General features: G+C 41.0%; 1 protein-coding gene across 1 annotated transcript in view; it reads right to left on the reverse strand.

Annotated features, from left to right (window-relative positions):
- The window catches only part of LOC139435777 (rho GTPase-activating protein 6-like), a 34,325-nt gene extending 19,838 nt beyond the window's left edge, over positions 1-14,487 (reverse strand). The window contains exons 1-2 of the mRNA XM_071206629.1: positions 14,223-14,487; positions 2,037-2,193 (exon numbers count right to left, since the gene is read on the reverse strand). Coding sequence (XP_071062730.1) covers positions 2,037-2,193; positions 14,223-14,225 — 160 coding nt within the window. The 5' untranslated portion in view covers positions 14,226-14,487. The remainder of the gene's footprint in view (positions 1-2,036; positions 2,194-14,222) is intronic.
- Positions 14,488-16,654: the final 2,167 nt, after the last annotated feature.

Below are 16,654 nucleotides of genomic sequence, written 5' to 3' on the forward strand. Positions count from 1 at the left end.
TTGTTGAATTCTTCTCATCAGTTTGGTAAATGTTTAATCGTATTAAGATGCTACTGTTAACTCCTGATCTATGGTGTTACTAAAAACTACTTTTATCTGCATCTAAATGAAAACAAACTTCTCTAAAAATGTCACGAAGTATGTTTTGATGCAAGTAGGGGTTTCTTACGATACCTTACGTGAGAATATACTGAGTTCTGTAAACTCACATAAGGGGCGTTCACACCAAGTTCTTTTCCCACAAAGGTTCATCAGAACTCTTTAGTCCACATGAACTAAAGCAGATCGCGTTCACACCGGAATAAGTTCCCTGAGGGAGGATTAGGCAAATGAAGCCGCTGACGTCACTTCTTCTTCTTCTGCTTTGGGTTCAATGGCAGGCCGCAAACCACTTCACGGTGTATACTGCCACCCGAAGTCCCCGGCCGGAAGTCCCCGGAGTTGGGGTCAGTAGAAGCCTTCTGAGTAAATCGCCAGAACGCCGACACCTCCTCATCTCCACCATGTTTTCTTTTGTGTTGCCATAAATTAGTCTCTCTGCGTTTTTGCGCTGGGCTAATGCTAATGCTAATAATCCTAATGCGAGGATAATAAAATGGCAGCGCTACAAAACATTTTGGAGTTTTACGGGGCGTGGTTTGCAATCCGCCCAGCCAATCGGACACAGGAACCTTTTTCTCCCACGAAAGTCGCTGCTCTCTAGCAGGGACTGAAAAGGGGGTAAAAATGGTTCTGATGAACTAATTTAGTTCAGGGGGCTTTTTGGTGTGAACTGATAGAGATTTTGTTGGACAACTGGTCCGCTTTCCAAATCTCCGCGCATCCCTAACAAGCTGGTTATCATACAGGAAGGAATCCAGAACATACAAGTATCCGTTAAAAACAATAATCTATTTTAATGGTAATATAACAATGCAATACAATCAACACATTACCATACAAAGCCATATCATATCATATGCGTAATGTCAGGAGTAGGCCTACTCCTGGCCCTTGTTCACAGGCCGCCACGACCTTCCGGTCCGGGCGGCGCGAGAGAGAGAGAGAGAGAGAGAACAAAAAGCTGAATAGGCTTTCATACCAACAGATACAGGAAGGGGTGGAGTTTACTCAGCCTCCACACACACACACACACCCCCCACATTCCAGAGACCTCAGATGTGTCTTAAAGGATATTTCTTTGCTTCCAAAGATAACACAAATATTTCACCTCTCCTATCTCCAACTTCTGGTTACACAGAATATAAAGTAATTAAACCCACACATATACTATTCAAGATATGTAGACTTCCCTGAAACATGACATGCTAGAGATCTTAAGCAGAATATACTCTTCCCCCACCTAGCACCCTGTCCTGCATACCTACACCTCCCCCACAGGGCAATAAAACCCTGTTTACTCTAAACAGCCCTTGTCTATCGCCATTTTAGTCCTCACCTTTATGAAAGGATAAAACAGAGAAATCAATATAAAACACAAACACAAGTATTGTTTGAACAGTATTCACTTAACTGCTACTATTGATAATTACCAAATAAACTCAAGGGACCTCTTTTAATATCTGGAAATTGCAACAAGACTTTCTGCCATTTCAAAGGTAACACACTTCTTAAATATCAGATGCTGCAGAATGCAAATATATCTGAGTTCTGATGAACTATTGTGGAAAAAGTACTCGGTGTGAACGCGCCAATAGACCGAGTTCATTTAGGAGACGGGGTTAAAATCAGTTTTTGAAAAAAACAAACAAGAAGGGCAAATAATAGGGTTAGGGTTAGCAGGGGTCTGTGATGGTTTAGGGGTCAAAGGTCATGGAGAACCGGTGAGTTTTTAATGAAGACTAGAAGATGTCCAGGGAAGCAGCATTAAGGATCTCCAGATAAGATAAGAAGTACTTTATGGATCCCAAGTTGGGACGTTTTTGTGTTGCACTGAACGCCCTGGCACCGACAGTTCGTAGGCGAGTACTGCGTTGGCTTCAAATAATCCCAAGAATGTAACGAGGACGTCCAGAAGTGAGGAAACGTTCCCGTACCTTTGGGGATGCTGATCTTGAATTCCAGGTCCCTCTCCTCCAGGTGATACAGAGCCACTTCCTGCAGCCGGGCTCTCTCCAGCTCCGACAGACTCTGGATCGGAACCGGCTGCAGACGAACGCTCTGACCCAACATGGTGGCCCACGTGTGGTCCCCCTGGAGAAAGGGATGATTATCAGACGTTAGTCAACCAGAAACCAGAGCATTAGAGGAGAAACAAGCAGGAAACATTATCAACAGACCACCAAGTTCCCACTCTCTATGTGACGTCAGACTGTGGGACGTAATGATGGAGGCTTTGAGTTCATGTCGTCACCATCATTCCTCTCGTGCATGTGTTGATAGTTAGTCTGCATGTATGAAGCAATCTAATATCTTTCTCAACACGCGGTTCCTTCCTCATTCACCAGTATTCCTCTCTGATAGTCGTATCATTCGGATTTATGTATAAAGCAATATAATGTATGTGTCTTTCTCAACGCCTTCTTATCATTTTGGATTCATTGTTCTTGGAGTTGCCACATACCAATATTTAGGATAATGGATCGGATGCTTTGATTTGATTTTTCTTCGTCTTTCAAACATCTCTTACAGGTGTCCCAACGTCTTTGCAAATCCCCGAAATAGCCTTGTATTGCAATGAAATGCTTGTTGTTGTATACGTCACTTTATATATATTATGTTCTTGTATTGTCTGTTTGGTTTTAAGATCATGTTTTAGTCCTTGGCTTGGTTTGTAATAGTTCAACATTATTTGTTTTTATTTACCCAAAATGCATCCCTTCTTCAAACCTTGGATAGCAAAAAGCGCTAATTGTTGTCCAAAACTGTACTCACGTTGTTCTCTTTAAGCTCGGGCCTTTCTACAGAGTAGCTTATGTGCATACGACATTACATCTTTTAAGTCAGACACACGTACTGTAGACACTTGTGTAGTGAAATATTCTAAAAAGCAACGTTTCGGTACTTTTTCGGTAGAATTGTGATCATATGGCCTTTTTCAGTTAATGACATCTAAAGACACATGTTTACATCAATTCATGTTCTATTAGCTGAAAAGTACAATGGTTTAAGGTCCAAAGCTTTCAAGAAAAATTGCTAAAATGTAAATGTCACACATCCTTTACACTTTACACTTCTTAACGTGTCCACAAGGCAGTCAGTTACAGGGCTTGATTAGATGTGGTTCAGCCACAGCTGATCTCGAGGCATGGTGTTTTCTCTTGGTGTTCTGTGGCTTACTTACAGCTTTCAGCGTAGCTTGTAGCGTAGCTTGTAGCGTAGCTTGTAGCGTAGCTTGTGGAGACTAGCTTGCGGCCAGCGTAGCTTGTGGCTTGTCGCGCAGCTTGTGGCTGTTTTGTAGCTTGTAACTGTTGCTTGTAGTGGTGATAGGATTAGCAGTATCTAGTCGATCTAGTTGATCTTGTCGATCTCGTCAATACTCCCAGGGCCGCGACGTGGACGCTCCTTTCAAGACCCCTACTACCTACACTTTACACTACACTTATGTAATGAAATATTCAAAAAATATCAAGCTTTCGGTACTTTTTCGGTACAATTGTGCCATGGTCTGTAAAGACGCATGTTTCCATCCATGCATGTTCTATTTGCTAAAGAAAACAATGGTTTAAGGTCCAAAGCTTTAACAACAATTGCTAAAATGTAAATGTCACACATGCTGTAGACACTTGTGTAATTAAATATTAAACAAAATCAAGCTTTCAGTACTTTTTCGGTACAATTGTGATCATGTCACGGCCTTTTTCAGTAAATTCCATCTTTAGACGCATGTTTCCATCCATGCATGTTATATTTGCTAAAGACAACAATGGGATAAGGTCCACAACTTTAAAAATGTCCTGCCTGACTCTCATCACACTGCTTCCCTGATGGCTCCCACAGGATTGTAGCTGACATCCTCGTGGATTCATCTTCTTATTACAGACACATGCATTTCCTAACATTCGGTCTCTATGCTGTAAGCTGTATTATCTCTTCGATTTCCACACGGCATCTATTGCACGTCTGTCCGTCCTGGGCGAGGGATCCCTCCTCTGCTGCTCTCCCTGAGGTTTCTCCCATGTTCCCTTAAACTGTGGGTTTTCTCTGGAAGTTTTTCCTTGCACGATGTGAGGGTCTAAGGACAGAGGGTCTAAGGACAGAGGGTCTAAGGACAGAGGGTTTAAGGACAGAGGGTCTAAGGACAGAGGGTCTAAGGACAGAGGGTCTACGGACAGAGGGTCTAAGGACAGAGGGTCTACGGACAGAGGGTCTAAGGACAGAGGGTCTACGGACAGAGGGTCTAAGGACAGAGGGTTTAAGGACAGAGGGTTTAAGGACAGAGGGTCTAAGGACAGAGGGTCTAAGGACAGAGGGTCTAAGGACAGAGGGTCTAAGGACAGAGGGTCTAAGGACAGAGGGTCTAAGGACAGAGGGTCTGAGGACAGAGGGTCTAAGGACAGAGGATCTAAGGACAGAGGGTCTAAGGACAGAGGATCTAAGGACAGAGGGTCTAAGGACAGAGGGTCATTGATTGATTGATTGATGCTAAAATGTAAATGTCACACGTACTGTAGACACTTGTGTAATTAAATATTCTAAAAATCAAGGTTTCTGTACGTTTTTGGTAGAATTGTGATCATATGTCTCGGCCTTTTTCAGCTGAATAACACAATGGGAAAAGATCCAAAGCTTTTAGAAACAGGGTAGAAAGTGCAGCTCCCACGCTCCAGTGTTTACTGGCAGGTCTCGGGGGGTCTTGTGAAATCTGCTGAACACGAAAAATACGATACAAATAAACAGAAAAGGAGCTATCCTGTAAAACATTCTGAAATGCTCCCAAGTGGACAGTTGGACGTGGTGTGAACTAGCCGATGTTTTCCTAAGTGATTTCTATTTAAGAAAGACTCTGTTCTTAATAAACAGAGGAGTGGATGCATTAGTCTGCAGACAGCGGAGTTGTTTAGATTGGAGGAGATCCAGAGAATCGTCAAATCGAGCTGGACTTGATTCTGTTTGAATCAAAAAGGCGTTTTTCCCGCTACAGAAGCCACACACACTTTGTCTGAGGCTTCAAATGATGGATACGTACTGTTTCCCTTTAGCACCGTAAGTAAACATTTAAGGGGCTTAAGTTGCGTCTTTTCTTTCCATGCCACCTAGTTTCTACTCTACTACATTTCAGAGGGACGTATTGTACTTTAACTTGCTTTAAAAATTAAGATTTCTGCCCAAGAACACGTTTAAATAGTGTACAAATCTTGATGTAAGAAATGAAAGTGCACCAAATGATACAGCTCAAATGTCCATGAGTCAATTGGAAGAAATTAAATACAAATAATTGGTGACTATTTTGATCATTTTCATGAGTTTCCAAGTATTAACATGTGATGGTTCCACCTATAAGATAGATACGAGGACTGATGACAAATCGGGAAATGTTTGCGTATAAAAAACAGAAAAACAAAGCAATTTCACATAAGTAGAAAATAAAGTGTAGAAATAAACAATACTAGAATTGAAACATGTGAAGATAAAAAAAATCTATAACCTCTGACAATAAAACATGAAGGGATGTCGAAATGTCAAATATAGTGCTTTTATTTAAATATGTTGATATATATATATATATATATGTACTTTGTATGGGCGCTAGGGTAATTCATACTGCAGTCATCTCCATTTACCAACTTTTTTTACAAACCAAATGCTCCACCTTTGTGTTTTCGAAGGACTATAACGCACTTACGTTAAGGATCTAAACACTTCCTCAGTGTGTGTGGTGCTGTGTGTGTGTGTGGGGTGTGTGTGTGTGTGGTGTGTGTGTGTGTGTGTGTGTGTGTGTGTGTGTGTGTGTGTGTGTGTGTGTGTGTGTGTGTGTGTGTGTGTGTGTGTGTGTGTGTGTGTGTGTGTGGTGTGTGTGGAAACCCATTGAGAAACCATGCACATTGAGTCTGAGGAATTTGACGCATGAAAATAAATCGGCTGCATCCAAAACACAGCGAGACGCCGAGGGGCTGCATTCACTCTTTTCCCTTCCTTCCTCGTCACCTTTGTTCCCTTCTCCTTAATCACTACCATCATTCTTCTATCCTTAATGTCTTCCTTTCATCTTTATTTCCCCCCACTTCTCTCCTCTACTTACTCTTCCTCTTCCTCACTTCCTTCCTCCCCAACAATACTTTATTCCCTATTTGTTGACTCGAATAATTGTCTAGATTAGTAAAAATGTTGTTAGGACGGTTAGAAATGTCCGAAATAGATCAATCCTAAATCTTTACTTGGGACCGATTTTTGCATAAAAATGGAATTATGGTTTATTAATAATTGTTTCAAAGTGACAGACACATTGGATTAACCTTCAGCCGCGTTTTTTCTCGTTTTAATGCCATTGAACACGACTTTTCAGCTAAGGTGCATATCTCCATGTTTTGCTAGCTAAAGCTACGTCGCTGTATTTGCTTCCCCGTCGCTAGTTCCGATCGCTCAGTGATGATCCTTATACGTCTATAACCTGTGGACTCTCAGGATGTTAGCTGAGCTCGTTTGTGCAGATCCAATAAGTATATCGATCGGTATAGCTACAGTTCTGTGCTAACGGCCTTAAGATTTGTTTCCCCGTGGCTAATTCAGAGGCTCGGCGTTAGATTTGAGGCTTTAAAAAATAAATAAATCAAAAAATCAGTTAGCTGAGTTTCTCCCCGTTACATAGATATGAAACATTCATAGTTTATTAAATCTTAAGAAGCCCTCAGACGCAGATGTTGTGATTTCGGCCCCTTCGGCGAGTCCGTGGCGCTTAAGAGGTTAACACGATTAGTAATAGCTTGAACATTGTAAACCTTTTAGAAAATACCCAACATTCCCCAAGAATCCTGCAGGTGCTTCCTGCCGTTTCAACTACTGTTAATATCGTGTTGTCTAATACATGTTCTGCACTCTCACGCCAGGCTTTAGACCTAATCTCTCCGTTTCCTGCCGTTGGCATCGAGCCCTGATTGAAACGTTTCAGACTGAGTACAACGTGCAGGAAACTCAACGAAGCAGCACGTGATCCTCCGTACGGCTTCAGAACTAACCCCGAGGAAATAAGGCAGACGTGAATAACAAATGACTCTGCAGATATTTGCTACTTTGGGGACAGATCTCTTTTTCCACCTCTGCACTTCCCTTATTCAGCACATCCATATACACATCAACAGTGAACACAAAGTGCACATCAGTCAGATTTCTTGTTTCCTTTAGCATGACAATTGTGTCTCAAATGTTTTCATACATTTTATCCATCATTCTGCTCCCGGGTTTATTTCCTATGGCTCCTGTAAGTCCCTAAAAAGGAACATATATGTAAGTTACTGCTCCAACGAATGGATGCAAATCAAATCTGTACGGTCGATTAAAACACGTGAGCAGAGCCTAGAGGAGTTTCTGAAGAAGAGCAGACACCTTGAGTTAAGGTTTAAAATCTGCATATTTGCACATCATCTTCATATTGTTTAAAGCTTTATTGTTTTGTTTAACAGCAATGATGAGGAAAAACACGCAAGACACTCCATCAAGTGCATTACATTACAAGCCCTATGAATATACTTTAAGATACTTGCAAATACATGTAATCGTTTTTGAGAAATGTCAGATAAGACCTACGTGTGTGAGTTGCAAATGGACTGCTATTCCTTAAGAGACGTTGTTTACATGTCATAACACCGGCGACAACACCGACTCACTAAAGTCATGCTAACATTAGCCAGTAACCATCGGGTGTTTGTGAATTCAGTTTCTCATGTAAAAAGACACATACGTAGTTTCAAAAGTCATAGTCTGACCTTAAAGGAACCATTGAAAGCACCTCAGCAAAGCTTTTTACGTGTGTGCAGGCCTTTAAAGTAGTGGTGCACGATAATTATCGGCCCGATAATTATCGGTCCGATATTAGGAATTATGACGTCATCCCGATAAACCCGATACAAGTATTAATAGCTCCGATAATATACAATATATTTTTTGGGTAAAAGAAAGAATCCTGCGGTGTGGGTGGATTGGGATGAGGGGCGCTTGTTTTTCACTCGGCTCCTCCCGTTTTGCCAGTACTGTGGTATTAGTGGTTTAAGAAGAGGGGAGTTCTTCACAAATCCAGCGCTCCCTAACTCATGCCTGGCTGTGACGTAAATGGCGTGCGGCCGTGAAGCCAGGACAGTAAACAAACATGTCGTCGGTAGTATGGGACTATTTCAAAGTTTCAGAGTTAGATAGTTCGCTTGCCATTTGTATTAACAGATGCAGAAGTTCCACGAGGAGGGAAGAAGGCAACGAGCTATAATACTTCCAACCTGATTAGTCACCATCGCTACGACGGTGTGTTAAAAGCGTACAAAGACGCCTGCGCTGCTAAAATAGCGGCGAATCCAAAGCCAGCTGCAAAGGCACCGGGGCTTTCACCTATCCACGAGGCTTTTGAAAAAGGCAAGAAGTTTGCCAGAGACGACCCCAGGGTTAGTTTTGTTCATAGTAGTAATGCTCATGTCATTTGCTCACTACTAGTCTCTTTTTACCACCAGATGTGCAAAAACTACAGGTACATTTAATATATATATTATATTATTATCGGTTATCGGTATCGGTCTTGAGAAGCAGGAAGTTATCGGTATCGGTTTCAAAAAACCAATATCGTGCATCCCTACTTTAAAGTATATCCGTAATCCATCTTCACATAACAAACAGCCTCAAGCCACATCTTAACCTTCACTTCATTCACCCTAGCATGCAAATGGAGATCATCAAACGTTCATGTACATTAAATGTGATGAGTGTTCTCCACGTCATATTGATTTATCTGTCAATGTCTGTCATCATCTAAAAATCAAACATTTCCCCCTAAAGAAATGTTTGACTCAGAGTTACGGTTTCTCACACGGACCCTGAAGGACTAACGGACTCTAACGGACTCATAAGGACTCTAACGGACTCTAACGGATGTATCTGTGTTTTCACACTCTGTGATCACATTATAGGAGTTGAATCATTTGTCCTGAGGATCAGTAAACGCTGAGTCACTCTCATACGCCCGATTTGCTCCACTGTGGACAATGCGCTTTGTACAGTGTTGTTTGGTCTCTTTGTTTTGCTCATTTTGTGGTGGAAATATTGCAGATATGTGAAATCAAAATATGGAAACATTGTCATTTAAAACAGTAAATCACCAAGATGGCTCCACATTGAACTGGATATGTCAACATAAAGTGTGTGTTAATGTCAAGGAAACACACCGTGTCATGAAGATTACAACAAGGGTTGAAGATTTGACCACATTTGGCTCGTTTTCCAAAATTGGTGACCATCTTGCATTGACTGTCAGACAATCAACAATCGAGGAACAGATCCGATCCATTTTGGATGCCCAATTATCGATGTAGTCTATACTACGAAGCAGGAAGGGAAACAATTCAAACCACATGACAGACAAACCATACAGGAAAAAAGAGGAAATGGGGTATGAAGAACAAAAACAAGTTCAACTACTTCATGAAATCAAGGACGCTATTGTTTCTAAAAATGTACGTTTTATACACGTATAATAAAAAACAGACGTCCGTTTGTATTGATGTTTCTTGGTTGAATACTACAAGATGTGGTAAATCTTCCAGGTGCAATGCTATGACTCTATTGAATGCATCGCCTTGTTCTTTTTCCCCATTTCCAGATGTTATTCATGGCTTATCGTCTAAATGGGATTGAGATGAGATCTGGACAGAGGAATGCCACGCATCATTTGTTAAATTAAAGTTAGAACAACAGGTAGTTTAAGATATCTACCGGAGGAGCAATTACAATCAGGGACAAACTGAACCTCACAGAGAACACATGCTTTCATCTTGCACCGTGTTGTCTTTGTGCCGCTTTTAATAAAGAAAAGTATAAAATAAAATGGTATTATTAAGTGAGAAACTGTGTTAATGTGTGCAACAGAAAGAAGAGTGTTTGCATGTGTGGTGTGTACTTTCATATCTGATGATAAACTAAGAAGGTACTACCAGATGTTGTTCCTATTTTTAACTTCCACTCCTTATCTCCTCTACACAAAAGCCCATTGACTTTTTTCACCGTTTTAAATCTCTCTCGGCCTCGACGACTTATTTCCTTCCCTTCTCTCTGTTTATTTCTTCCTCGCCTCTCCATCAGGCTAACGTGAATATTCATTTGTTTGCGTTTCATTATTAACCTCAGTCTTTCATCTTGCCCTCACCTTTTACAACTTATTGTTGTTTTTCATTATCTGAGCCAGTGGTACCATGTAGAGGTTAAAGAGAAGAGGCCCCAGGATGGAGCCTTGAGGAACCCCACATGTCATATTTGTTGATGTGTATTTACCTATAGAAAACAAAGTTGTTTCTGTACATGAAGTAGGATTCAAACCAATTTAGAACTGGTGCCGAAAGTTCAGTTCAGTGCAAATGAGACAGAGACTGATACGCTGCTCTAAAACAAAAGCTATAAAAAGCAGTAATTATTTCATCTGAAGCTCATTACGGATATTATCGATGCTGGGAAACCTTTGCCAGAAATAACATTTATATAATAGTCATTTTCCTTATTATGTGTGAGGTAACGCCTGGATTAGGTTGATTTGAGGGTCGTTGGTGTTGAAAGCGTTCAGGACTTTCTTTGACATTACAGATGTGTTTGCATCGTGAGCCCCTTGTTTGTTTCTGTTTAGGCAACATAAGCACTTTAGAAATATTATAGTTTCAGTAGACTGATAATAAAGTAAACATGTCCTGTCGCCTTTAACTTGAAATCAGGCCCTGGGAGGCTGTGGCTCAGTGGGTAGTGTGCTGGACTTGGAATCAGGGGGTAGCAAGTTCGAGTCCCACTGCAGTCAGCATGTCGTTCTGTCCCTGGGCAAGACACTTCACCCCAAATTTCTCCTATGGGGATTTTCCACAGTACTGAATACTTTGGATAAAAGCGACATTTAATGTAATGTAATGCCTTAGTTGCTTTTATTGAATTGTAGGTAAAATAAATGAGCGTAAGTGATGTTTAAAACATTTTGGGACTTGGTAAATACTTTTATTACACATATTACTTCATGATCATGATAATACATTTAAATAAGGGGACAATTCATGTATATAAAACCTATCTTCTGTAAGAATTAGTAGTTTAAGATTCATTTTCTAGGAGACAGGGTTGTCGAATATTTGGTCCTTATGAGGCAATTTTGAAGGACTTTCAATTTATATATTGATCTATATTTCTCAAAGAATATATACAGTTTAATAAAAGACATAAACAGCATCCTTATTCATATTAACACCATCAATAAGTTAACACTCAATGGAACCATTTCGTTTTTTCATAATGGTGATAAACTGATAAAACACGACAATTCCTCCACTTCTTAGTCCAAAAATAACCCTTAAACTTAAGGAACTGTTGTAATCTCTTCATCACACTGAGTACGTTGTTCTCTGGGGAAACGGATTTCCCAGCATTCACCATGTTTTCCCAGTTCCAAACCCTTCCTCTCGCTGCCCTGGAGGCTTTTACTGCTTCGTTGGTGACGTACAATACGTTGACACTCAGCTCTTTATACAGACTCTGCATCAGAGTAAAGATAAACCACAGGAGCAGAAACTGTGACCTGCTTTATCCTTTCTCCCATCAGCACTTAAAGTCTTCTTTTGCTTTCTGGTCATTTATTGTTTTACTTAGAGGCGCTCTATTCTGATTTTTGGGGTTTACCTTTCCTGTAGTGTGTGTTATGTACGTTTGAGTGCATGTAAATGGTCTTCAAAAGGCTCAGATCCCTGTGAGTTTCTCTCCAACACTCACATAGTGACATCACTCTGTATCACTTGTGCTTCTATTGGCTAGCGCTCCAACACATTGTACGTGATAGGCTGAGGGGCGGGACATCTCTAAGCGGTTGACCAATCCCAACAGAGCCGGCAAGCTAACCAATCAGAACAGACTGGGCTCTGGTGTCAGACAGAGGGTGAAAAGAGGTGCTGCAGCACTATTAAAGCATGGAGACACGTCCCAGTAGAGACACTACATACTGATATACACCTGAACATCAGCAGGAGAGGACTCTTTAAAGTAGAGACACCACATACTGATATACACCTGAACATCAGCAGGAGAGGACTCTTTAAAGTAGAGACACTACATACTGATATACACCTGAACATCAGCAGGAGAGGACTCTTTAAAGTAGAGACACTACATACTGATATACACCTAAACATCAGCAGGAGAGGACTCTTTAAAGTAGAGACACTACATACTGATATACTCCTGAACATCAGCAGGAGAGGACTCTTTAAAGTAGAGACACTACATACTGATATACACCTGAACATCAGCAGGAGAGGACTCTTTAAAGTAGAGACACTACATACTGATATACACCTGAACATCAGAGGAGAGGACTCTTTAAAGTAGAGACACTACATACTGATATACACCTGAACATCAGCAGGAGAGGACTCTTTAAAGTAGAGACACTACATACTGATATACACCTGAACATCAGCAGGAGAGGACTCTTTAAAGTAGAGACCCTACACACTGATATACACCTGAGCATCAGCAGGAGAGGACTCTTTAAAGTAGAGACACTACATACTGATATACACCTGGACATCAGCAGGAGAGGACTCTTTAAAGTAGAGACACTACACGCTGATATACACCTGAACATCAGCAGGAGAGGACTCTTTAAAGTAGAGACACTACATACTGATATACACCTGAACATCAGCAGGAGAGGACTCTTTAAAGTAGAGACACTACATACTGATATACACCTGGACATCAGCAGGAGAGGACTCTTTAAAGTAGAGACACTACATACTGATATACACCTGAAAATAAGAACAATAGGGCCGAGATAAAGTTCCCAATACATTAATTTAAACGTGATTTCTCAAGTTCATTATGTTTTTTTCAGTTTTTCACATAAATAATGTGCTAATTCCTGCCTGATTGTCTCGAACAACATTCAGCTCCACGTTTTGTTTTCTTTTATTAATCAGGAGCCGGTTGGCCTCGTTAGGAAAAACAAATCAACGCTAAGCCTCCAAAGCATTAGTGTGGAAAGGTGCTTACTCATTCAGCCCAACAATGACGACACACACACAGACACACACACACACACACACACACGTAAACAGCAGGGAGCACTAATAGTTCACTTGGCAGAGCTAAAGAAGCAGTACGGTGTCACTACTAAACTTGTAACCTCACACTCAGAGTTTTCCGGGATCTCACACACACACACACACACACACACACACACACACACACACACACACACACACACACACACACACACACACACTGCTGTCTGTAACTTAATGTCAGATCAGTTTACAAAGTGTATATATGGTAGATTTCAAAGCATGTTCCAACAACAAAAGCAAGAAATTCTGACTTGTATTAAGTGTTTCCCTAAACGTTAATGTATCACAACTATCCCGATCTACTTCCACTCAGTATAAGCAACCGCTAATCTGTAAACAACTCTTATAAACTACATGTTGGCAAGATATGTGACATTTAAGGAGCGTGAGATCCAAGATTCCTGCGTAAACTTTCCTAATAACGATTTCAATTTCTATTTTAACCAAGAGGTCCAAAAGCTTTTAAAGGACATCTGCTGCAGACAGACGTAAACAAATACATCCCGTTTTCCATCCAAGAAAACACTTTGTGGGAATGAATGAACCTTTTCTAAGTGTTCTAACTTCAAAATGTATCTTGAACAACAACCCAGACCTTTCAAGTATTACTAGTCATCAACAATTCAAAACTAAAGTAAAAACAATTATATTTGCAGATTACTCCAGCTAACAAGTATTTGATATTCCCAGTATTACTTATATATGCATTTCCTTTTTTTCTTGCCCAATTTTTTTTTTTTTTTTTTTTTTCCAGTTTTCATTAGTTTTCTTTACTTCTTTGTACTCCTTAATTTCTATATAAGTTTTTGACGAAATAAGTGCCATTATTATATTGATGCTAATGATGCACGGGAGGGCTACTCCCCATAAGCTATGCTTCAGCCCTCCCGCTTCTACTAATTTTGTTCATTTGTGTGTATGAATTATACGTTTTTGGTTTTGTATGATTTTAGTAGAATACATTTTTTTTTTTAAACGAAAAAAAAAAAAAACTCTCACCATTGTTTCTTTCGTGTTGCTATATTGTAGATTTAGGCAAAAAAATGATCCAAAAAGGTTTGAATTCAGTGAGATTTAGCAGCATAGATCACTGATGTCACTAAAGTATTCTCTTCTGCACAGCCTGAACACTGTCGGCTATATTTCTGTAGAGCTCAGTTTCAGACTTGCACTTCAAACCTCCTCCATTCACTTCTTTTTGACAGTGAATACAACACATAGCAGCTGTAAGAAAAACACACACACACACACACACACACACACACACACACACACACACACACACACACACACACACACACACACACACACACACACACACACACACACACACACACACACACACACACACACACACACACACACACACCACACACACACACACACACACACACACACACACACACACACACACACACACACACACACACACACACACACACACACAGTACCTGTGTTGGGGTGTCACTTCCTCTTTAAAAATTAAAATCCCCTCAAATCAGTCGTTGCAAATTCCTCAGGCTTGTTTATCCAGATTTTGTTCAGACACTCGAACGCATCTCTGAGCTGAATGAGAGTAGCAGCAGCTCTGAGGTAAAGGAGTAAGTGAGAGGGGGAGTTAGAGAGAAAGAGGGAGGGAGGGAGATTAAGGGAGAGGAGGAGGAAGAGGAGGAAGAGGAGGAGCATACTGGCTTTACTTCCAGGAGCTGAGAACATAAACACAAGAGAGAGGGAAGGAAGGGAAAGTTATAGGAGAAGGGAAAAGGAAAAAGGAGAGAAGGAAGCAGAAAGATGTGGGAAAAGGTTGAAGGGAAGGGTGCAAGACTTAGGAAGGGAGACGTTGAGGTATAGGGATGCTGTAAAGAATGGAAGAAAGGATCTGAAAGGTGGAAATATAAGAGGGATGGATAGAGGAATGAAAGGAAGGAGAAAGGGAGCAAGAAAAGGAAGTAAGGAGGACAAAAAAGGAAGTGGATGAGAGGGTGAAAGACAAGGTAAAGAAGGAAATAGGGGACATGAACATTAGGATTGTGGGATGGAGTAATGGGAATAAGGAAGGGAGGAAATGAGGAAAGATGAAAGAAGGAGACAGAGGAAAAGTGGTATAGTGGAAGAAAATGTTAAGGAAGGAAGGAAGGAAGGTAGAAGGAAGTGGAGAGTAAGAGGAAAGGACGGAAGAAGAGAAAGGTATAAGGAAGTAGAAACAAGAGGAGATAGGAAGGAAGGAAGAATAGGTTGGAAGGGAGAGAATAGATGATGAGAATGAAGGAGAGGAGGGCAGGAGAAAAGGAGGCCAAAAGGTTTGTAGGGAGGGAGGGAGGAAAGGAGGGAGGGAAGGTGACTGGGGTGAGGATTAAAACAAAGGGATAAAGGCTCTATAAAAAGGACGGACAGAAGGAGGAGTACAAAGACTGAGAATAAATGTCTGTAGACGCACCTTCAACATATTCTAGCCTTTAAAAAGCAGCTTCGGCCTCAAATCTGCATCAACCTCCAATCCACTGGATTACCCGTCGCCTGAACCTCTCAAGACATCGGCTTTTAGGAAGATAATCCAAAACCAAAAACACAACTTTAAAGCAGGATTCATTTTTTCTTTGAAGCATCACTTTAAAACATTTGAAAAGTGGGTGGAATAAGAATTAGAGATCAGATTAGATAGGCCTGTATGTGTAATGCGTTGTGCAGCTTTGTCTCTCGTGATAGAAATATGTGCCATGCAGCCGCTAAATGCTTCACTGTGTTCTCCAGCTCGCTGTTAGCTTCATTAGAGCCTTTGCAGTAACTGATGATAGCAGCCAGTGAAGCTGAGAGAGCGGTCGAGCTACGTTTCGCTGTCAGCTGATAAACGCTCTGCACACAACTTCCACATGACAGTCACTCTTTTGTGAAATACCTTGAGGGGACATTTCATCAAAAACCTGTCATCATGCATCCTAAAGAAACAGGACTAAGACCCTGACATGACCTTTAGACTTGTTTCAACGCTCCTTTAACGTTATAGGCTGTTGGTTAATCACACACACACACACACACACACACACACACACACACACACCATGTATACATCACTTCAGGGGACATTACATTGACTTATATGCATTTCCTGGAGACTTATACTAACCCTTATCCTAACCAAGTCTTCACCCTAAAATTAATGATCCCCCTTATGGGGACCTCCAATTTGTCCCCATAAGGGAGGCGAGTCCCCACACGTGACTATGTAAACAGATTTAGGTCCCCACAAGGATAGTAATACAAGGCCACACACACACACACACACTTCTTTACGATGTCCTAACTCTTTGTTGCCAAAGATCCCAGGAAAATCCCAGGCTGTAACTCTGATTCCTTTCATCAGCTGTGCAGAGATCAGCGTGTGTGTGTGTGTGTGTGTGTGTGTGTGTGTGTGTGTGTGTGTGTGTGTGTGT

Source organism: Pseudochaenichthys georgianus, chromosome 18 (genome assembly GCF_902827115.2).
Source record: "Pseudochaenichthys georgianus chromosome 18, fPseGeo1.2, whole genome shotgun sequence".
Lineage (NCBI taxonomy): Eukaryota > Metazoa > Chordata > Actinopteri > Perciformes > Channichthyidae > Pseudochaenichthys > Pseudochaenichthys georgianus.